We start from the raw sequence: 24,401 nt of genomic DNA on the forward strand, positions 1-24,401 counted from the left end.
TTCCACATTCTATTTTATCTATTGGGTTTGCTGTCACATTGTAAAGGTTCTTGGGATGTGGTTTACAAAGTTTACATTGAAATGACAAAGACAGATTTCTTTTAACATCTTCTAAAGTGCTACAACATCAATTGGCTTTTACATTTACAATTAACCTAACGCTGTTGCTTTTACATTCTTACCCCTTTAGCACAGGGCAGATTAATCCAGGAGATCACGATAAAGCAAGGATAAATTAATGTCTCTTTGACAGCCTTATGTTTCTACTTCTTTATATGGTTCAGTGAAGTGGATAGGTCTTTGCATCCTGTATCACGTTCTAAAATCACTGCATCCTGAGAGACTCCTCTACCTTTCAGTAAGCAGCTGTCTTGCTATAAGTGATGCTGACTGCTGTGTATTCCCAGGTGCTGATTGGGCATATCTTAAAGAAAATGAACAAACAGACTTTTCCAGAGCACTGCAGCTTGTGCAAGGAGATCTTGCCATTCACTGATCGCAAACAGGCAGTCTGCTCCAATGGACATATTTGGCTCAGGTAATCCGTTCTTAGGATTTTTTTTTGCCTTTCCCTTTCCTCCCCTATGTGAATTAAACACGTTTAAATGGCTAACATGAAATACTTGGTCATTTTGGAGTAAGAAGTTGTGATGTGTGTTGCCATATTGCAATTAATTGCTTTGTTGGGGTTTTTTTTTGCTGGCTCTTATCTGTCCTCATCCCTGCAGGAGAAGATGCCATAGTTTGGACTTGGATCTCTTAGCAGTACACCGCTATCAAAATAAAATGCTTTGGATCATTAAACTCTTCTTCAAGCAGGGAGAAGGATGGGACAGGGAGAAAGCGGGGGGAAGGATGGGAAATGAAGGAGACATCATCCATTGGAGCAGCACATGAAAGAGCTGTAGTTGCTTCAGCACTGAAAACAAAGTGCAAACGATAGGCAGCAGCTATGCTGAGAAGTCAGACATTCTGGAATATCTAGAAAAGAAAATCTTTCTGCATCAAGGTATCAGGATGCTGTTGGTCCCTGGTGCCTTAGCGTGGCAGCTGTCTGTCACTTTAGAAAAGCCTTTCCCACATATACTTAACAGAACTAAGAGCTGCTTTGGCTAAATGGTCATTGCTTTCAGTTGGAGACACTGTGCTTCTTCTCTGTGCAGTGGCTGTGGGACATTTTGCCTCTCCTACTGTATACTACAGTTCTGTGGCCAATGATGAAACTTTTTTTTCCCTAGAAAGCTGGGTTTTGGACTTATTAATTACGTGTGCTTGTGAAGGTTCACTGACCTGAACGAATAAACTATCAATTCTTGTGTTCGATGTGGCTCACACTGCCCTTATCTCAGGAGGTGAGGTCTGTTGGGAACAGAACCCAGCCAGCCTGCGGGCAGGGGGTGTGAGCAGGTTACCAATCAAACCCAAAGCTTTGTGATTAAAAACAACTTGTCCTTTCACAGGTGCTTTCTAACCTACCAGTCTTGTCAGAGTTTGGTATACAGGAGGTGTTTGCTTCACGACAGCATTGCACGGCATCCAACCCCAGAAGGTAAATCATCCCTGTGGCCCAAAAGGGCAAGACTCTGTATTCTTACATCTTATTTGCATAAAGACCTGAATTAAGTTCACTGACTTCTCTCTTTCAGGCAGTTGTATGAAGGTATTAGTGATGCATTGCATGCAGTCCTGGCTTTGGCGTGCCTTATTGGTATAAGTTAATTACAAAATAGCTACTGTGGGAATTAACTTGTTAGTGTTGTGTTTTATGGCTGCTGGTAAACGCGTAAACTAGAGCAGAGTGCTACAACAGTTTATATTCAAGTTAAAGAAATGAGTTACCATGCAGTTCTGCAGCTGTGGGATGTCAGTGTAAGTTGCATTGATCCAGCACAAGTGAAGAAAAAATGGGCATCCTGCTGGCTTAGGCCCCAAATTCTGTGGATAATTTTCCTCTCTATAAGATGTGAGTATTCCTGTCATCCCTAAGGATCAATTGCAGAACTGAAACCTCCATAAGAGAGAGGCTGTAACCTTCATTTCCTCCATGTTGGAGGGGGACAAAGAAGAAGGAATTACAGACTGCAAGCAATGCATCCAATTTCATTTAAAAAACAAGGATGCTAAATTCTGGCATTGCGATTCTTCAAGTTTTTCTCCTGTTTGAGTTATGTGTGACTTTTTCCTATCTGAGACCACTTAGCTGAGTAGGTAATGGTGCAGCATTGACTGCTTCACCTCAGTTTTGTCTCCTGCTGAAATGAGATTTAAGCTGGCATTACTTGGAATTCCAAGCCAGAGTTGGACTCTGAACTCTCCGTTAATCCTGCGTGCTGAACATACACAGACTTTCAGGATTCCTATTTAGTTGGTCCATTTCAGCACCGTTTCTGTTCATCTGCATCTCCAGCTCTAAACAGTGTTTTCTTATTTGCAGATCCTGAGTGGATCAAGAGGTTACTGCAAGGACCCTGCACGTTCTGCGACTCTCCTGTGTTCTAGAGAAGAGCTGTCTAAAGACTCAAACTATTTTCTCTACTGCATAAGCTCTCTTCACAGTCTAGAATGATATCAAGTGCAGGAATATAAAGGGATATAAACTGTAATGAAAGGGAGGACTCTGTCACCCTGTAAATAGAACACCGGATGTTCTAGAAACTCCCTGTGTCCAGAGGCCATTCCATGCTCCAGAAGCAGAATTACATCTGGAAGAGTGAGCTCATAAAGCAGTTTCAAAACGCAGCCCATTGATGCGTCAGCAGCTGGACGTGCTTCCTTTTACTGAAGAGAAACTGAAGTCTTAAGCACACAGACTGAACTGTCCTCTCTGCAGGGCAGCTGTGTGATTCCCCAGATCTCAGAGGGAACAGCGGAGCTGCCTCTTGAATAGCCTTGGTGGGTAGAGCAGGCTGTAACCCATAGTGCTTGTTGGCCTTTTTCCCCCACAAGGACGGGCAGTTCCTGCAGACTATTGAATTAACAAAACCATTCGGGGTTCTAATTTCTTGAAGAGCAAAGCCAATGTCAGTTGTAGCCATAGGAAAGAAATGGGCCATGGTGGTAGTTTCACCTTAAGTCTTGAAGAATGACCACCTCGAGCTATTGTAACAGTGTTGCGGTTAGAAGGGTAAAACTTGGATCCAATACAGATCAGCAAGAAGAGGTTTTAAAGTAAGTTTCTCTTACCTTGTGGGAAGCTTCTCATTCCACAATCACGCAGTCGAAACAAAACAAACCCCCCCAACATGGCTGATGTACTCCAAGTTTCCATAGCTGGTCTTGGAGCCTGGTGAAGCTGCTCTTCTATAGCCCTGACTTCATAAATAAGGTGGTGATGTAACATGGCTGAGCCCAGAAATCTGTTCTGCTTTCAGAAAAGAATCAGTCTCTTCCATCTGGTTCACATAGGGAGCAAGAGAATCCTTTTCAGCTTCCCTTGCAGTGCTAGAGGGATGCTACCTCTAAAATATAGATGGTTATGTGGTACAGTTGTCTTGTTAAAAAACCAAACCACGAACATGGTGTCAAATAATACAGGGTTGGTGTATTTGCATTCCTCAGAATATGAACTGGGACACTCAGATGTGCTGCTCTGTTTGTGACCCCTCTCCTTGTGTGTCAAGTCCTTTATAGCTGCTGGAGAGAAGACAAGGAACTGTCCTGACACTGTCGGTCTCCAGCAGTGTGTGTGTGTGGATTGGTGCCTATGTTTCCTTGATTTACTGACTATGCATCTTTTCTTCACGTTCCTTAACCTTTAGCAGGAGCAAACGTTTTGCAGCTAATGTTAAAACAAGTCGGCTGTCCTCACTGTTCGGTGTTACATGCGTTAAGCATGACAGTGCTTTGAGTGAGAATAATACTGATGTGGTAGGTTAGAACAGCGGAAGCACGTTCATCTGTAAAATAATTAGTCTCGTTTGTAAATATCCTTGGACGCGATACCATGACTGGATTAAAGAAATGTTTAGTTTTTTATTGCTGTGCGTTGAAAGTTGAAATGGCTTTGGTGTGTCTGCAAAGGAAGAAAATGCAGATGGTGATAGCAGCTCATAAAGCCAAGTCGGTAACCTTGCTGCCTCATTTATGTGCAGTCTGAGGGAGAATCTATACCTGAGACAGCATTTATGTTCATGGGGCGTGGGGGGAGCACAACACGATGTGAGCAGAAGGGTTATCGGTGGTGAAAGGGAAACCACATTAAGTAGAAGCTTCAGGTCTGCCTGCACAGTCCTACCCAGTTCTCTCGGTGACTAAATATCCCCATTCAGAAACTCACCTGCAGACGGAGGTGAGAGAGCTTTCCAGAGCTGTATGGAAGAGCTCTGATACCAGTTTAATGCTGAAGTGTTTACGTTGGCTGACTGAAAGGCTGACAGTGCTACCATTAGATGAAAACCTGCTCATCACTTCAAGTGGTTCTCCTCATTTTCCCTAGAGTTTTAATGCTTTAGACATCACAAGAGTTCATCGCTCTTATCCTGGAGTGAAGAAATCCAGGCTGTGCAAGAGATGGGCAGAACAGCTCTGGGTTGGTTTTGGACGGGTTTATTTTGCCTTGATGCTAAATGCCATTGTTTGAACTAAGGTGGAAGTTTGGGATAATGATGATACTGTTTTGGTTCTCCAAACTGCATCTCCTGCTCTGGAATCAGTGACAATGAAGCCCATCACTGCCTTTTTACATTAATTTACCTATGGGCTGAGGAGTTGTTATTCAGTCATCCTCTTTTATACTCCCTGATCCTATTAATCCTATTGTATATTTCTAGATAGGAAATACTATGGTTGCTAATACACGTAGGCAATAAATGTTTCCCCAGTTTTCATAAGCTTGCCAGGTTCTCCACTACCTAATTTCTCATCAGCGATTACGGGCAGCATGACACTATTTATTCTATCTTCATTAAAGGTCTCTTGATGTGAAAACCGAATGCAAACATTCAGAGTCCTGGTTAAAGGTTCTAAACTAACATTTGCAGGAGGTTTGGTTTCACAGGTTTCACTTCTCAAACACAAAAGCCCTTCGTTATTGCTTACCCGGTCTGTGAAACAGCGGGCAGCCTTGAAGGCACAATTGCTGCCATCTCAGTGACCAGCTCTGAATGGGAAATGGGAGAGAACCAGAAGAATGTTGTGACACTTCCCTGGCAGTCAGGTGGTAAGTGCTGGTAGCAGCAGTCCAGCACCCACCATGGGAAACTTCAGTCTGTTGCTGCAGTGCAGTGCACTGCTTTAGTAACGCAGCTGGAAGCAACGGCAAGAGCAGAATTAGCCTCCAAGTGCTGGGAGTCACAGCAGAAGGGAGATGTATGATAAGTTTCTATATTAACTGGAAGAAAAAGCGTATGAGCTCTCAGTAAGCAGAGGTGAAATGCTCCAAGCATTTATCAGTAGTTTGTTCTCAGCCCCCTTCTGAAGCTTTCTATATGAGGCCTGTACACAAGCTATCCTTGCATCCTCAATGTACACTGACAAGGGAAAGGGTTTCTCCTTTGACAAGAATGAGCTTGGCTCCATGCACAGAGATTCCTGCTTTGCCTACTGAGGATGGAGGAATCCTGACAGGACAGAGCTCAGCGTTCTCCTGGATGTCTCGGTCCTGGATGGCTTTTCACAGCTATGCAGGGCTCAGCATGTCTGCACAGCAGTGTGTGCAGGGCTGCTGGTCTCACTTCTAGTGGAGCAGTGCCTTGTATCCATACTGTCACTTAATCTGCGTTAATCCTTTGCTATACTCAGTTCTAATTCACACAAAGTATGGATTAATACTTGACACTGGAGTTGTTTCTGGTACCTTCTAGTCAGTAAGAATCATTCTTTTCCCACAGCTGTATTTTATTACTGCTGATTCAGTTTTTAGTTCTCTTCATTTGAGATACCCAGAGCTCCTGCTGCTCTGTCACCTGGGTATGGACCTCAGCAGTGTCACAACTGCCTCTATGTGACCAGCCAGAGCTGTTTTCATTGCTGCAACACAGCAGGTACCCAGGGCTCCGTACTAACATCAACTGCATTACTGTCAATGGAGTAATTCCCTGCGCTGCCTTAGGCTTCAGCTAAATGACTGCAAGTGTGGGCTTGGAGTTGGAGCACCTCCATCAGAGAAATGATTTTAGTCTAAGCTACCCAAAACAGGATACAAAGATCAGCTCTTGGTTTTAATCTTTAAAGAGATGAAAAGGAAAGGAAGTTTTAGTTCTGCAGCTCTGAGAAAGCAGCTTGCTGGAGAAATGGGATGGCTGTGCCTCATTTAGTTCATTCTGAGAGGTTATTTACAGTGGGAACTATTTGGTTGAAACAAATATGGAACGCTGAGCACTTTAAGTCTGTTAACACCCAAATAACTGAGTTGGAAGTGAATAAGCACTATTCACCTATTGTTACACATAGAGGAAGGGAGAAGTAGGAAGGCTACAGCTTGATTTAAAGGCAGGTTCCATGGATCTGGACAGTGACTTCACAGCTGTAGCACTTGTTATTTTGACTCTTAGCTGCCAATCTGGCCTGCTCTGCTCTTGTCTTGCATGGCAAGGAGCACACCCAGCTGTGTGACACCTCGTGCTGCCAAGGACCTTCCCACAGCAGCACAGCTCTCACTGAAGCTGTCTGCAGACTGAGTGGAACCTGGGACCTCACCAACAGGTATCCAGCCCTGCCCCACTGTTAGTCATGCTGATGTGTGCTTCCCTCCTCACCTGCGTAGATTCAGCCCCTTCCACCAGCTGCTGCACAGCAGCTCTCCAGAGCTACACTAAAAGAGCAACTTGCTTCCAAAAAAGAGGTCTGACAATCACCTTTTCTTCCATAGAAAGAAACTGTTCTGGGTGCAGAAAGAGGAGAATAACTCAGGAGTGCCTGCCTGTAGAAAGGAGCAGACGCTTTCCTCTATGAGTAAGAGCAATACAGAAGTCACCTTTGAGGCTCTGTTTTGGCAGCTTGAAATGAGCTACCTTAAAGATCTCTGTGCTGGCATCATCACTGGAGATATACGCACATAAGCCCTTAAAAGAAAGCCAAAAACCAAAAGGGGCTGGGTAAATCCTTCAAGGATCTACAGGGGCTCCTGCAGAGACAGTGCTGGAGGATTGGGGTTTCTCCCAATGGGCACTTGAGCATCTTTCCACAAAAGCACATGAAGGATCCGCTCTCCCAGAGCAGGCGAATGTAAAAGTTTGTGCAACAGCTGAACGCGTTCATTTTGTTGCTGAATTACATCATTAACAGCATAATATATTGAGTATAACACAACCTCCAAACAGCCCTCTCTGCAAAGTGTCTTTGGAACTGATAAAAGATGTCTGCTTCAGGACTGGGCACGCTGCACAATAAGTCACGTCTGCTCCCCGCTGTGTTCTTACCAGCTCCTCTTTACCGTGTTTCTCTCATTGCTTAACATTTGTTTTGCCACAATAAGATGCTAATAAAATCAAGAACAGTTACCAAATTGGTTTTCAAGTGTTGCATTCCAATTATAAAAACCTAATTCCTCCTCCCATCCACTGAACCTTTTTGGTATTAACAGGCTTTACTATGCAAAGTGATGCAGGGGCTGTTTCGTTTACAGTAATTAAATGAATGTCAATTGTTTTAGTTGTTTCCGAGGGAGAGTTCTACACGAGTATTAGCATGTTCTGCTAACCCTTACGTTCTGCTCTTCAGGCCTGCTGCAAACCCTTGGGGGTTGACCATTGACCTGAGACTGCGTACCCAGACATGCCAAGTGCATCTCAATGAGACAAGCTCTTTTTCTCAGTTTCTATGGAACCAGCAGAGCGGAACTAATATAGCGCCCGCATATAGATGAAAGAATGAAGAGGAAAAAGGGCTTTACAGCTAAATTAATTAAGCAGATGTACCTGTCTAATTAAAGACGGGCCGTCCCTTTTGTACCCTCGCTGCAGTACAAACAGTATTTAAATACACTCTCGATCCATTTCATCTATCAAAATATTTAGTTGGAACACTCAGATGAAGGTGATATTAGCGAGATGAGCTTCCCATGTATTATTAATAGAAGGGCTCCCAATTATGCATGAATGCTACAGCGTATCTTCATAGCGATAGCATAAAAAACAGCTGCCCAAACAGGTTACCAAACAGCACATTTGTAACAGGTAAAACTCTTATAAGTGCTCTGGCCCAGCTTTACACAAGGGTTTGCAGTCAGGCCCTGCATGGCTGCTCCTGGCACTACTGGCTGGATTTAACAGTGCAAGAGGCACAGAGGACTCAACTCGTGTTGCCAGCACCAGAGCTTAAAGCCATTTATCCTGAGATTTTTAAGGCTCAGTCTGGCAGATCCCCACTCATCAAAAACCTCCCACAGGTTTTGAGAATTCTGAACCTAAACTCTCATCATTCGTACCCCAAACAACACAGCACCACCTGAGCCATCCAGCTGAGCAGGGCCTTCCCAACCAGATTTACTCCACAGGTGCAAGGAAGGATTTGAGCACATATATGCTTATGGTACTCCGTATACATGACTAAAGACAACAACAAAGGCTCCTGGATGCACACGCATCCAACCTCATCCCAGACGTAAAGACTTCAAGGAGGAAGCTGAGACACCCCCAGCCCCTGATCATGGGGAGTTCTTACTCATGTACGCAGCAGAAAGAGAGTCATAATAAAGGCATCAAACTCAGTGCTTGTCTGAATCACAACAAATCACACTCCTTCCTTGGAAGCATTAAAGATGCACGTTCCCATAGCCAGACTCCAGTTAACAGTGCCATCCTTCTCACCAAAGATTTTCAAGTTAAGAAAGACTTACCTGAACCTTCAGGGCAACCCAATCCAAGCAGAGCAAACCAAGCAGGAACAGACCCAACTGCAGCCCCATCCAGCAGGAAATAAGATGGGAGTGGCAGCTGCAGAAGAGCCTCTAACACAGGCTGAGAGCCTCGTTATGCCCTTAATTGGGTTCTAAACGTGATGAACCTGCTACTGGTTTTCTATGGCTTCTAGGTATTATCTCCTGTTGTTTGGAGTGTTTCTGCCTGGCTGTGTGACTGCAGAGCAAGTTGAGTTGGCAAGGGAATAAAAAACAAAGATTATCTTGTAGCTTTAATATTGCAAGTTAGCTGCATGACTATTGCATGGTTAACACAGAACTGCTAATTGCTCAATTGCAGAGTCAGGAAAGGATATCAGAATCAAACAGCTGCTGCCCTTCATAGTTTGGATCACAAAACAAAAGCCAAATCAAAATCCCCAATAGCACGACCTCTTACTCTGTACTTCACCTTGGTGAGCTCTGAATTGAACACTACTTGCTTCAATTCCTGCTTCCCTGTCAATGTGCCACATCAGTGACTGGATTGCAAGCATTACAAGGAAAAATCGGAACCAACTACCCGAGAAATCATCCTTAATTAATTAGAAGCATTTATTTTTTTGCACGGAAAGGGCTTAATGATACAGCTTTCTATAAACTCAAAGATAGGATGCGGGTCTTGATCAGCATTGACATAAAAGGCATCTTCATAAAACTCCTCCAGATACCTGATGTTCCTTTGAAAGAAGTCCACGTCCTTCTCAATGTTGTCCTCCTTGTCCTTTGGGTTCTGCTTGAGGCGGGCTTGGATCTTCGGAGTGGGTGCTGGTCTGAGCGTTGTGTGGTATCTGCAGATGGGATACAAAAGCCAACCCTTCAGCTCTGTTTGAGGACAGAGCAACCATGGCCTGAGTTCCTCCATGGTTTTGCCCATCCCTGTTCCTTTCTGGTCTCAGCTGGAAATTTTGGGGTAAATTAACCAGCATTTCTGCTCCCAAGAATGTCAGACACTCAGGAACCAAGAGGTTCCCTTGAGGTGGTGCAGAAGCTGCTGCTAGTGTCTATAAGCTTCTCATGAGGGGCAAAGAAACCCCCATCCTGCGCCCAATGCTGCAGATTAAGAAGCACTTCAGGATCTGTTCCAGCCCCACTCCCCCAGTAACCAGCTTTAATGTAACCTTTGATTCCTACCAGTGTCTGTTTCTGGGAGGATAAAAGCTCGAACGTAATTCTTGGTATCTTTTTATAGTAGCTGGAGATAAAAAGAGCTCGATTCACTCTGAGGTAGATTTTTAGCTACTTCTGATTCCCAAAATGCTGGAATTTGGCTCTCCTGAACCTGCAGCTGTGGGTTCACTACTCAGCAGCCCCCAGCTGATGCCAGAAGGTACGGCCAATGATCCTGTATTGCCAGAGGCTCCCAGCAATCACTAAAAGCTCTTTTGCAGACACGTATTTAAATTCTCTACCACAGTAATTCTGCTTCTGACTGATCATCTCCTGAGCCCTTCGCCTCTGATGTCACAGAAACTGTGCAGCCCTCTGCAGTAAAGCCAGTTCTCCTGAAGCCACTGGGATAGATGCAACCAGGAGGAAAGCGGAGCCTGTGCACAGAACTGCATTACAGCTCCAGCTGGTACCAAGGTGTGGGAACAAAATTCATTCCAGGTGAGGGTGATTTAGGACACAGCGAAAGCCACCCGCCCTCCTTGCTGCACCGCAGCTCAGCTGCTCAGCTTTAATATCATGATGAGGATTAGAAGACAGCATCTAAAACAATTCAATTCACAATGAATTTGGAAGGAATAAAACCCAGACTTTGGAAGAAGGAAGCGTGTTAACTGGAGCAGATACTGAACAGGCTAATCCTAACGATAAGGAATGCAAAGACGTGTGAATGATTTGCTTGGTGCCGTTCATTTCTTCTGAACAACTGCATGGCTTATGACTAAAACAAAGGGAACACTTACTGCAAATCACTGCTGCTGTCACCAGTTAATGTTGCACCTAGAGTGAGATGTCTGAATAATCACATCGCTTTGGCACAAACCCAGCACTGAGGGCCTTATCTTCGAGGGCTCCGTGTTTGCCTTTGATTCAACAGGAGGCATCTACGTGTTAAGAATGTGAAATGATGCCGTACAACCTCAGTGTGGGGATTTGTCCCCACTTGTTGAGATAATAAAATGGAGCATAAGTGACTGTAGGAGTTCCAGCCCCATCTCCAGCTGAGATGTAGGGCGACCCCAAAACATAAGGGTAGAGAAGGCAGTAACCTGAGGTCCCCATTGGAACGAGGCGATGTGAGCGCCTATGAGACAAACCAGCACATCTGAGAACCACGTTTTACAGCGACTCTGTGACTCAAACAAGTTCGCTCTGCTGAGCAGGAAATATATTAATATATCTCACAGTAGAGAGAACCATCACAGCAGCAGGGGAAGTAAAACACAGCAAGATTTCCATCTTCCCCAGCTGGAAAGCCTTCAGAATTCCCATGGGAATGTCTGAAAACCAGCTGCATTTAGGCTAGGTTTCAGACATCTTCCCTCAGCATTATTTTTACCGACCAATTTAGTTGCCATTAAAACGTTAAGAACGGAGCTACTTGCTGCTGTGCATTTCAGTCCCTGGGATGTTAAAATGCCCTGTTCTGTGAAAGGAGCTCACAGTAACAGATGGGTGGGTTGGTACTTGAGTAGCTATGAAAATTTTAACTTTGCTTTTAAGGAATCCCTGAGCATGAGTACAATATTCCTGAGGTTCCTTAGATTTCTATGAAGTCTACTTGCTGCTTTCATCTTGCTGGCAGTCTTAAAAATATATATATATAGCCTTAAATGTGAGATATTAGTGCTAACCTTTCCCCTGTGACTGGATCAATCCTCCGCTGAGACAGTCGTTCAATGATGGATTCGTAGGGAAGGCTGAAGAAAAATACCCTATGGAGAACATAATGAGTAAGAGCATTAACATCCTGAGAGCAGCACTGGCAACCTTTGGAGCAGGAGTTAATCCTTACCCTAATGGAACAGGACATAAAAACACGGAAATGCCCGTCATGCATTAGTGCATCAGAAGGCAGTCGTATATGCACAGACTCTACTCTCCCATCTCATTGAGTGTCCAGGTTAGGACAGCAGTTACTGTATTTCAAAGGCAGGAGTGAGTAGCATAATGCAGTGACAGAGCGTAGCATGAACCCATGCGAGGGTACAGAGAGAGCACAGAGAGGCATGACCCCACTGACAACAAACCTTGCTGCTAAGGCTGCTAAGAGAAAAGATTAGGCTTGGTTTTAAGACCAAAATCTGCAACTCTCATTTGAGTTTGTACAAGACACAGCTGCTCAGCACCCTATAACATCTGACCCCCAATGTCAGGGGTGTGGGTTTCATGGTGTGAACAGAGCATGGGGTGGGACTGGTCAGCTTCTTTCATCTACCTTACAAGAGAGCCCTGATCTGAATCAAGGACGCACAACCAGAACGCAATACACATTGCTATGGAGTTCAGCCATGCTGTTGTGCCCAACCCACAGCGACCCCTCACTGGCAGGTTGGTTCCACACAATGGTTCTGTTGAGCTCATATTCTGGTTCAAAAACTCTTCAGCAGAAAATGCTCAATGAATTCTCATAGTGAGACTGAGTGGATGGGGAGACCCACAGTCATGGGAAGAAAGCATTGGAACGAAGCAAGACAAAGGTCACATTTAATGGTTAATTTAGAGTAAAACAAAAAGTAAAGCTTCCCTTGAAAACTTATGAAAATCAACTTCAACCAACTGAACAGGCCTGAAGGCTGTAAATATGCCCTTCTTTATAACACACCTTCTGCTGCTGCTGCCTGCAAGGCCCAACATCCTACTCCGGCTGTCTGCCTCTCGCAGCGATGCGGCACGCTTCAGACATTCACCAAAGGAACATTTTACACTGACTGGGTGGGATCAGACCAGATGAAAGGCTGAGCTTTGCTTCGGCATGCACGGAGCAGATTACTAGAATCCTTTGTAGGATTTAAAGTTATGAAAATCATCTCTCTTTTTCAAATGTTTACAGATAATGACTTCCTTTCACACCGCGGTAACAAAACAACAGCCAGGGATAAAACATTCAAGATCTCGGAGGTTCCAAAGACAGGAAGAGAACAACAGTTTCAACACTCTTTTATCCCGTACACTCTTAACATTTTGTTTTTCTTTGTTTCCGTTGCCCAACAACGGCACAAAAACGTGATTGTCAGAACAGGTAACATCTGATGATGCATCTCGAGATGAATATTCTAGTAGAGAGGAACAACACTTATACAGTCATGATAATTGATAGAGCTTCCCATTATATTCTGAAATAAACAAAAACCACTGAAGGATTATAACCTGGCGTATCAAGAAAGCTTGTCGTAATTCATAGTTACCAACTCAGGAAGTATTACAGTGTTTGAAACAGAAGAGCCTAAAAAACTCCACTTAAAAAGCTGCCAACAAAATGAACTCTGAAAGCCTTGTCTGAGATTCCCTTCTTTTCTACACAAGATGCTTCTTATTATCCAGTCTGGTGTCACCATTAAAGAGAAGTGTCGGGGGAAGATGTGGGAGAGTACAGACATCGCTGCTAATACAGGTTTCTTTTTTCCCCTGATGCATGGTAACAAGGTGCACGTGGGACACACAGCACAGACTCCTCATGTGGCCCAGCAGAAGGTGGGACCACGCAGCCCCCAGAGGTGCAGCACAGCTGGAGTCCCAGGGCTGGCTGGTAATGCCACTCCGAAGCAGGAAAAGAAAGGGAAAAAAACAATGGAGCTATCAGGGATATGTTAAATGCTTCCAATTAGAAAGTATTGTTATTGTTTTGAAGGTGATGCTATTTAGGAGCCCTATTTACATGCACTCTATGGAGTGTTGGCCTTCCTGTGTTTCTCGCCTCAAGCTGTCCAGGTAATGCTTTTGTTGGATTTCTCCTGTAAATCCTCTGAGACAGAGAGATTCACCCATGACCCCAACCCAGAGCTCAGAGCTGTGATGGGAGCAGCTCCTGGCAAGCACTGGGCTCAGAGCTTGGCCCCTTCTGCATACAGTGCTTTGTTTTTCTTCCCCACATCAATGCATCCTCTGTAAAGCTCGCGTTAGGAATCAGCCAGGCTTTGTATGTTGTAATGTGTCACAACTTCTATCAAGGGGAAATATGAAACAGATGTCATCAGAATCGGTAGACAGGGAGGCAAGGAAACACAGCCTCATATCAAAGGATACTACATTATACTGCTAGATTAGCATCTAGCACAGCTTCTCTTTCAGAGTTGGCAAGCTGTTAGTTCAGCTCTACAACAGGTGAATAATGTCAATCAGCAGCAGCACGAAGTGCGCTCCGGGATGGGCACAGACCTTCCATGAATCCTCCCTGCTGACCCACAGGCTCAGCTCCCTGCATGGGGACAACCCCAAACCATCGGCACCCGGTTACAGATCACCGTTCTGTGGAGTATAACTTGGTAGAAGCACTCAGCCCAAACCTACCAAGTGGACACGCTGCTGCCAGATGCAAGAGTGAACCAAGCGACTCATAAGCAAAGTTCTGTCTTCCCTCCTTTGCTCTCTGTCCCAAAAGAGGGATGGGAGAGAAGGTCCAGTCCCATCAGCTGGCTTACACAGATAACAAAACCAGGAACAAATGTCAAAGGGAAAAACCTTATGTTGAAACCCTGCTTATTTCCCACTGTATGCGGTGATTGCTAAGGTCCCTTCCAAACCAAGCCATCCCATGATTCAATGATTCTACTATGATTCTAATCTACTGCAGCTTTCAGATACATTAGAGACATTAAACTCCAACGAATTAATAATGTTGATGACGTCTTCACTGTGCACATAGTCAAAGGCCCTGTTATGAGAACTATCTGCCTTTGGATGATGATGAAACACACGGGGCCTCCAACAGCTGGAATATAATGCTGTTTTCCTACCAGCCATCTGCTATTCCAGAACGGTGTTCCAATTGCTTCTGGCTTTTCAGCACTGTCACTGGGGCATCCGGATGGCTTCCCTTTGCAAACAGAGAGAAGGTAAAGGTGCTGATGGCAGAGGTTTAAGGAGAAACATGTCACAGCCACGCAGTAAATGAAGGGAGCGTTTCTGACCTGCACAGCAGCATTCTTCTTATCCTAAGCAATGCACTTGTTCCAGATGGCAACCCAGTTAACCCAAGTTATTAACAACTGACAGTGCTGAGAGTTGTCCTCGGGAGAATGTTTTTGGCGGTGTGTTCCTGTTTTGTGGATATAATGTCACAGTCTCAAAGCACGCACAACAGAAAAATGTGTTGCCATTAAAAAAGAAGTGTTGTACGCCTGACTCTGCCACCATCGAGCTGGGGGTCAGGGCACACCTCTCTTCCCCAGGTGGGTCCTAACAATCACCTCCCAGGATGGTCCCACTGCCCTTCCAGCTGCATTCACAGCCATGAGAAGCAAAGCTCTGCCCGTAGGCTGCAGCCTTCTGCAGGTCTTGGTCCTGTACTGTCAACATAGCTGCTCTGTGAGGCTGACCTAAGGAATGATGCAGATGTTGACTGTTCTGGAGCTGAGCTATTTACTTAGGTTGGCTTCCCATTGGCATTTCCTGTTACCTGGAGTTACTCTGGATTGATATGTGTAGAGGAGGGGAACACAAAGCCAAGCCCTTTATTCTAAGCCTACTGCCTGTGAAATCTGACCTACACCACTAAATCTAATTGAATTCATACCTCGTTTACATTTAAGGATGCAAAGAGAATGTGACACAGTATCTGAGAACGCTGAACTCAGAATCTTGACTCCCTAACTGGCACTTAAAAGCAGGCAGTGCTGACTTGCCTGTGGCTACGCTATGGCCAGATCAGCTGTTGTAAGAAAGTTGGGATGCTTGAATTGGAAAAAGAAAAAAGAAGCCAACAACAACAAAAAGCACCAAAAGCAAAAGCACTGGGCCACTTGTAATGCAGCATTTAAACTTTTGAGTTGAAACTGCAACTTTAAAAATAGTCAGCTATTAATCTTTCCCTTATTTTCTTGACTCCTATATATCTTCTCCCGTGTAGGCAGGTACCAGCTGCCATACTCCCATTCTTCACGCTCTGCACTCTGCAAAAAAAGAGGCCCCTGCTGGCCAATTCTTGTTTAAAATTGTGCATAATTGATAGTGGCAAATCTACCCCAGCTGTGTCTAAAACCTCTCCAGGGGCAAGAAAAACACTCTCTGTGACTGTCATTAACTACTAAATTAGCAAGTGCTCCTGGCAGTTTACAACATACCACATCAGTCTGCTTTTCTTTAAATAAAAAAGGGGAAAAAAAATAGAATGTGAAGATCAGATGCCTGTGTGATCTCAAAGTTACGTCAAACTTTGCTGGCAGAACTTTGACAGAAGCCCCAGCTAAATAGGAGATGGGAAGAGTGGCTGGGAGAAAGAGCAAAAGGAAGAGGAAGGAGAAGGAAGGACCACAAAACGATGCTGTTTTTTAGGCAGACAAATAGAAAATGCTAAGCTCAAGGCGAGAAAATGGAGTCTTTGACAGGGTGTGATACATCTTTGACAATCTGGAGATATTAACACAATGTTATCTGATGCTACAGTATAATTCCCTATAGAAAGGAACTCACCTGGAGGACTTTGTTCTGGCAGCACAACGGCTACAATTTTTGTATTTGAGATATAAAGCTGGAAAAGAAAGGAGGCTATCAAAGCGTATGGATGCAGTGACTCCCCAAAGGGCTGCCACAGGTCGAATCCTTGTGTGATTCTTGGCACAATGCAAACTCCTCCCTCAGGTTCGTAAAACAGAGCCAAAGCAGGTGGAGGAGGAAATAACACAGGTCTCACAAAAGGATGAAGTAGCCCTGGAGACATTATGGATGGGCCTGGCAGAGAGATAAGAACATTGGCTAAACCACAAACCCACTGTTAAAACTGACCACAGTTGTTTTTGTTTAAGTTTCTTCCCCCCCCAAAAAAAACCCTACAAATTTCTGGATCAAGCCAAGCAGGGGTAAGGCTCTGTCAAGATACAAGTAAAATCTGCACTGCAAATAAGTGCTTTTCTTGGGTAGCACCACTAAGCTTTCACAACAATATGGCAGATCAAGTTAGTGGTTCAAACTCGTTATGTAGATCCCACTTACCTCTTCCCCAGTCTTGTGCAGCTTCCTCTCAGTGTAGCCATAAACCAGCTATTCCGCCCCTGGGTGCCCAGACTACAAATGATCTTCTGAGGCTGAACTACTGACCGAACGTGGATCTTAAGTTTACCTCCTACCCTAAATACTGCTTTTCTGTCTCTCTGCAGTGGATGAAATGAACTTTATCTCTTATTTATGGATGGAGGTGTTGGGAGGTTTTATTCAGCAACGTCTTTCAAGTTCCAGGATCTCTTCTGATGAAGGATGCTTAGTTCTATTTTGGGAAGTAATTTCACCCTCTAGGTTTGGACCACGTGGGAAAATACACTGCATAAAGACTAAAGCACAGGTTAATCAGCACAAACGTTTCCTTGTTGAGCTCCTACAATGACTCACTTGACAACAAGCTATTTCCAGGCATCGGATCTTCCTTTTCAAATGGATGCGTTTCTGCAGGATAACTCCTAAAGGCAGCTAAGTGGGCCACAATTCCCAAGACGTGGCTTCTGGCCAAGGGAGTGAGATGAACATCATCCTTTGGAGCTGCAGATGTTCTCTTTGCCGACAGTATGAAGCAATGACCCCATGAGGTGCTCTCCACCCAGCAGTTAGATGTGCTCAGCCTCCAACAGCCGCAGGGATGGGGTCCCTAGGCAGCCCACCCTCCAGCCATCACAGTGTCTCTGCAGGTGCCACATGGCTCACCCCACAGGAGCAGGCACAGCCTTGCAGGGCAGAACCATGGGCTGTGTATTCAGATGGGAAATAGCAGAGGAGCTGCTCCAACATCGTGCAGATGTACACCCAAAGCCATCCCACACAAGACGAGCTGCTGGCAGCGTAAATGCTACATGAGCACAGTGAGAAGCACACATGTACAGAGCAAATGATTTCATACGAGGAGCTTCCATATGTTTTTAAAGCTTCCCATCAGAAGGCAATATTAACTATTTCTGTATGCTCTAAGTGGCTTGCATCCACTCAAATCTGCTTTACGTTTCTCCCTTCATTTTCATTCTTCGCCCCCTCCTTACTCTCAGCTGCTATTCGAGCATCTTTGCGTTCCGCCTGGAGTTCATTCCAGCGGAGCTTTATGAATCACAGAATAAGATGGCAGCCAGCACCGCCTCAGAGTAATGTGGCTGCCACCATTCCCACCATCCGTAAGGTTAGTCAGATCCGTCTCCGATAATCGAAAGCCTCTGCAGCCCCGGAGGCCCATGGTTGGGAGCCTGAATCCACTCCCCCAGCACAGTCCCGTTTCCTCAGATGCCTGCAGCCCTCCCTGCATTAATTACATTCCGCTGAGCAAATTTTAACTCCAGGGTTAAGCACTTGGAAACTCGTATCAGAAGCGATGCCTTCGCTGCCTGTCTGCAGCTTTTCTCTGCTACCAACTGCTTCTAAAAAGCACTTTTCCTCCTTATAATTTTCTCCCTTACATTTTTCTTCCTTTTAAATAAACGGAATCAATTTGATAGCAAACGATGCTTAATCTTAGGCGTTCTCATAAGAAGCTACATCCGAGTCCCCCCCACTCCACCATATAAACACAAACTTTTGTTGCTGGTAGGATATTTGGTCCAGGAGATAAAGAACCGACACCAAGAAGTGTACGATGTGGGGGCAAGGGGAGGGAATAAAAGAATGGATTATTATGTGTCATTTTATATGTGTGTCAAAGGAAACCAATTTCATAATAGGGAATAAAAATTCCCTGTTTAAATACTGTCAAATAAATCCTCAAATGTAATAGGGTTCACTTCTGGGGAAAAGAAAACTAAATCTGATTAAATATTAATGCGGCGTAGTATTAATTAAGAGAGAAAAAAGTCCATCAAGAGAACCCCAATATGTTTACTGTGTCCCCAGGAAGCTGGAAAATTTCACAATCAAGTGTGTAAATGTTCTAAAAAAGGGTCCTGAATATTTTATGAATATTTGTCATAAAACAGAAATAATAACCACTGTGCAGAGCTATTAGAATTAATATTTATGCTGCCCGCCATGAAATATTCATGGGGACAGAGAAAGGGGGGCCCGTAAGACAAGAATTAATTTACATTGGGCTTGGTTTACCCGCTGGCTTGATGTTTAAAGACGGGTTGACAAGGCTCCATATGAATCCGTCAGTCACTTGCAGCGGTAGGTGGGGTGAAGGCAGGGGGAGGTGGGGGGGAAGCGGGTCCAAGCTGCTGACAGCTCACAGATTGAGTTTCTGACAGCCCTTAAAAAACCTAAACGGCCCCCCACCTTTTTTTCCTTCTTCCATTGCCCAAGGCGCTCTGTACTGCCACCGTTCATCCGATCTCCCCTTCCATCTGCTGAAATTAAGGAATTAATGAGCGCTATACGCTTTACAGCGGGCCCCAGGAATGTTTACTGGTGATTAAATTATAATGCAGCCAAGCTGTATAATTCATGAACCAATTAAAGGAAGTGTTAGTTGATTTGATGGGAAGAGGACGTACAAAAAGCATTTAACTAATAGGGAACCGTGGGCTGCCGGGCGCTTTGGCTTTCTCGGATTACGCGGCTAATTGCTCTGCTTTATAGGGCTGTCACAGATAGCCATACATATTTCATTGTTCTCAAATACTTCAATTGTTTGCTTTCGTGTTGCTGCTGTAATATGTAGAAGCCCAGCCAAACTTCAGTGTAGTTAAAGCACTACTCTGCAAAAGCAGGCTGCCTCGAGAGGAGGGGACGAGAGGGGCAGGAGGAGAAGGCTGGCTGACAAAGGAGAAACTTAAAGCCGCAGAGTTAAATGTCACTCAGCAATTACATGATTAAAAGGTGCAACATATGATAGTCTTTTGTTTTACAACTTTTTGGACACTAATATTCTATGCTGACTTCACCACAGAGAAAATATTGGTAAACTAAGCTGCGTTTTTGTTCTCAGCGCTGTGGAGCAACAGAAATAGGTGGAGAGAAAAATACATTCCAAGAAAAATCCAACAGGGAGGAGTTCAATTGCTGCAGATATTGAGAATAACACAGCGTGTTTTAACTTACGTGGTTCGATATTCTATAATACGGAGAGATGAAGGAGGCTGCTTTCCCACCTGGGAAAACACTTAGTGTCTAATGCAGAGCTGCGCTCGGGGTTCATACCAACAGCCCCAGTTTATTGCCCAAAGAACTGGAGGTTTACCATTACAGCCATCCCACAAAGCATTCTCTGCTGGCTGAACAGGGCAAGGGGTTTGATGGAAGAGGCCCACCAGTCAGCTGGGATGCTCCTGTCCTCAGTCACCCACAGTTGCATTTCTCAGTCAGGGAAGCTCCCAACCTGCACCCAGAACTACAGCTGGAGTAACTGGGGGAAGATGAGTACCACAAATAGATGCACTACACTGCGGTCAGCCCTTGAAATCTATTGAATAAAGAACAAGTTGGGTTAATGCACTACTTCTGCAGCCCAGAACTGCAGACTGAACTTCTACAAGTCCCTCATCAAACATATTGTCACCCACCTGAGTAAGACCATGGTAATTTTTGACCTCCTGATTAATTCAGAGCTTTACCTTTCAAAGCACTGTATGAATACCAACTAAACAACATTCAAAACATCCTATTATGTAAAGCTGACCATCCAGTCCACCCATCCCCTCTCTCCTGCACTGTCTCTCCCTATCACGCACCCCACACTACAGCAAGGGCATTGAGTCCCCTCTTGGAACCTATGGGCTCCAGAGAACCCAAGGATGTGAGTTGATCTGCCAAAAGCAAAACTCTACAAACCACTCCATTTTAAGAAAGGTTTTGTTAGGGAGGGACAGCCAAGAGCTGGCACACAGGATTACTCTTTAGAAAGTGCCAGCTTCCATTGGCATTCCAGTGACAAACCACCCCCCAGCCAAGTACCACAACATTAAACTAATAACATCCATCTCTGTCCTTCACTTCTGCTGGCATCGTTCTGTTCTAAGTTCTCAGTATACGAACATGCCATTAACCTGCCATGTTGTGAAGTGAAAACTGAATTGCCTGCTCTAGAAAATAAAAAGGTTAAATTCTTTGTGAGATTAAACTCACTCGAGTGGGCAGTGCCCAGGATCAGGAATCTGTTAACACTGCTTAAAGTCAGTATGCATATTGGCAGGCTTTGAATTATACCCACTGTTGGATTAATGTAGCTCTACAGTTTCAGAAAGTCTATTCAATACATTGAGGACAGCATTTGTGTGCAAGCCCATGAAGAGAAATGGGAGGACCTCACAGCTTTGTGCCAGAAACAGTGAACTGCATCAGTGTGGGCTTTATGAGGGGGGAAAAGCAGAGGTGAGATTGGGGCCCAGAAACCAGGTTCTGCTCGCGATTACTAACAGGAAACGTCAAAACTTGGCAATGTCACGAAATCCAGCAGAAAGTATTTTCTTTGTTGCTTTTGAAGTGCCTCGGATACAATCAATCATACAGGAAAAAACTTCTCTGTTTTGGTTCAATGTGGAAAGGGCGATTTGCATTTCAATATGTTCAACTTATCCTGCCAATAAAAACATGGAATCATGAAGAAGAGATCAGGCCACCGGAGTGAAAAACAAGAGATGACACCCCTGCAGACCTTTCAGATAAAACGGCTCCTTGCTTGTAACATTTCTGTTGACGTCCCAATATTTCTGAATGATTGGGTTTTCAAATGAGATCAGTCAGCATGCAAATGAGGAAGCAGGATCAAGACATCTCCAATATCTGATTGGGTAGAGAAATTATCAAAAGACCCTTTTTTCATATCAAATTTCCATCACAAAAGGTCAAACTTTCAACTCCCATTACTTTTGCTAACTGCATTTCACTGTGCCTGCCAGCTCATTGCTGCTGCTGTTTTCAGAGGGAAAAAAGAGAGGCAGCAAATGATAACATCTTCTCACACATCTGTCATCCAGGGTGGACAAATATTTTCTAATCTTATTCTACTTTTTTCTATAGCCCTCAAAAATCCTTGCAGCCAAAGCATCGCTTCTCACCTGGTTAGCCATTCCTACATTGGCTTTCTTACTGGTTCTCTTACGTTTGAGCCTACACACTGACAGAGGCACTGGCTGTTTTGCCATAGCGTTTGTTCTACCATTTGATCATTTCAAATCCTTTTTGATGTGTGATTTACTAAAAACATATTCCCTCGTGTCTTCGGTCTGGATTGATGCCTAAACACTCAAGTAATGGATGTCCCAAAAAAGCCAAAAGACAGGGAGGTTGCGAGCATTATTTTCCCCAAATCCTCAGGCAGTTACATGTCCACTCACAGCCCATCCCTGACCACAAACACTGCCCACCCCTCTGCAATCTGGGGGCTGTGTGATCAGATTTGTTCCCCCAGCTCCATCACCTTCTGCTGCTGAAGGGTGCCAACAGCAGGTGACCTGCCTGCAAAGCTCCTCCAGTACTTGCCTCCAGCCCACAGATCTGGAGGCAGCTTGCTCCTGGTTGTCCCTTGGTAGGAGCTGCCACCAGATCTGTTACCATATCCCTCTAGATCCCTCTGACAGAGGCTTTGTTCCAACAGCAGAGCTGCTGGGTGGGACTGGGTGAGCCTGAGACTCCAAGGCTTTGCTCTGCCTGCTCAAAGCACTCTGTTAGATTCAGAGAACTTACAGGTTGCTTCCACAGTAGCTCAGCACTCCAAGGTCTCACCCACTGCTTTCCTAAGTTTCAAGCTGACTTTTGGAGCAGCTGAGATAGAAAGCGGGGCATCAAACAGACGAAGATGTCAGTAGAGAGTGCAGGACTCAATGTGTTTGTTGATACTGTCCCATAAAAAAAAAGGAAAAAAAAAAAGAAAAAAAAACCACCAAAACCTTTCAACATTATTATCACTGTAACATATATAACCCATCAGATTAGTACCTAGAGATTTCTGCTCCTCTGATTTTCTCTGTTCTTCTTATTACTCAACAACTAAATGTTTCACAAAGCCATTTCCTACAGAAATATTTATGTTCCCAAATGTTTATTGGCCCCTCTATCATGATCAAGCTTTTATGAGCACTCCATACAGAACTCTGAATTAAATACATAATTCCTCATCTATTGGATCTTGGCTTGATGCTGCGTTTGTCTATTTTATACAGCCAGGCACTGTAGTGAACTGCACAATGCCTTACAGAAAAACTAATTTGTACAGTAAAGATATTTCTATCCAACACTGACTGCATGGGTTAGTGATTACAGAAAGATAATGAGGAGCAGGAGGACCAAGGGTTTAAATTCCAGCACTCGTTTATCGTGCTAGGTTTCCTGAGCAACCTTTTTAGGTAATTTTAATGCGATTGTGGAGATGGGGCTCTGCGCCATCACTGCGAGGAGAAAGAAGATGCTCCTTGTAAACACTCAACAAACATTTTGCCCTTGCTTGCTCCACATCACACACGTTTCTGCAGCCAGTCACTGTCTCTCAGTCAGTGCTAACGGTGGGACTCTCTCCTTGCTGGCAGCTGCCAGTTGTAGGAACAGATCAGATGAGGTCAGCTCAGGAGCTGCTCTCCCAGACTGCGTCCCTTATATTTGATTTTCCACTTCTCCTTATGACCAAATGTGCCTGTGCTGATTTATGAATGTTTCTAAGTATCTACTAAACTAAGCTTCTGTCCTCCTTATCACAACTGATGAAGGCAACGTTATCTCCTTCTTGTTCTCCAACAAATTCCAGTTCCAGAACTAAGGGAGACTGCATGAATGTAGGCTCTCTGACAGCACAGTAATGGTGATGGTGTTTTAACCATAGGTCTTTACTCTTCACAGACCCCTTACTATTGAAATGCTAATCATTGTGCCATCTTGACTGATAAAAGGTCATTCTCTGGAAGGTTAAAACTGGCAGTGTTCTCTTTCTGCCTGGAACAAGTCTGGTCAGAGGTCGTTCCAGGATGAACCGATGTCCCAGCCAGTAGGTAAGGGCTGGAGTTCACATGATTTAATAATGGGCCCTTCAAAGTAGCAGAAAGTAAAAAAGTCTAAGAACATCTGTTGACTGGGAGGTGTATTTGACATGTGGGTACCTTCAGAAACCAAGGTGAGGATCTGTAAGAAAGAAGAACGGCGTAGCAAGTAGCTCAGCTCTCCCTTGGAATCATGAACGCAGGCAACTTTTAAACAGAGCGGGGCTTTCTGCATCTAAAGGATACTGCAGTTCAAACAAGACTGTCTGAATCTGTTGTGAATTACAACGTGTTTGGAATGAACAAGACAAGCTGACATCTAATCGGAAAGGAAAGGACAGATTTTTATACTTCCCACAGATTTAAATAATAATAATAATGAAAAAAATATATATCCCATTTCTTAAAAGGCCCAGCAACATTGCACAGCTCTCTGTACCTAGAAATAAATTGAAGGTAAGGGCGCTCACCTTCACTTGTGCTTTGTTTGTACCAGGAAAATCTGAAAAGCTCAAAGCGTATTGTTATTTTCTCTCTGATACAACAGAGGATCCCTCCCAACATCACAGCCAACAAGTGCTTGA

At 44.4% G+C, this 24,401-nt stretch overlaps 1 protein-coding gene across 3 annotated transcripts in view; it reads right to left on the reverse strand.

Moving 5' to 3' along the window:
• Positions 1-9,057: 9,057 nt before the first annotated feature.
• AK8 (adenylate kinase 8) overlaps positions 9,058-24,401 on the reverse strand; it is a 61,096-nt gene continuing 45,752 nt past the window's right edge. Inside the window, exons 12-13 of one of the 3 annotated variants that reach the window (XM_072352427.1) lie at positions 11,641-11,721; positions 9,058-9,627 (exon numbers count right to left, since the gene is read on the reverse strand). In XM_072352427.1, coding sequence (XP_072208528.1) covers positions 9,378-9,627; positions 11,641-11,721 — 331 coding nt within the window. In that variant the 3' untranslated portion in view covers positions 9,058-9,377. The remainder of the gene's footprint in view (positions 9,628-11,640; positions 11,722-24,401) is intronic. The other 2 variants (XM_072352428.1, XM_072352429.1) reach the window with 2 other exon arrangements.

This window comes from Excalfactoria chinensis, chromosome 18 (assembly GCF_039878825.1).
Source record: "Excalfactoria chinensis isolate bCotChi1 chromosome 18, bCotChi1.hap2, whole genome shotgun sequence".
In the NCBI taxonomy this organism is placed as follows: domain Eukaryota; kingdom Metazoa; phylum Chordata; class Aves; order Galliformes; family Phasianidae; genus Excalfactoria; species Excalfactoria chinensis.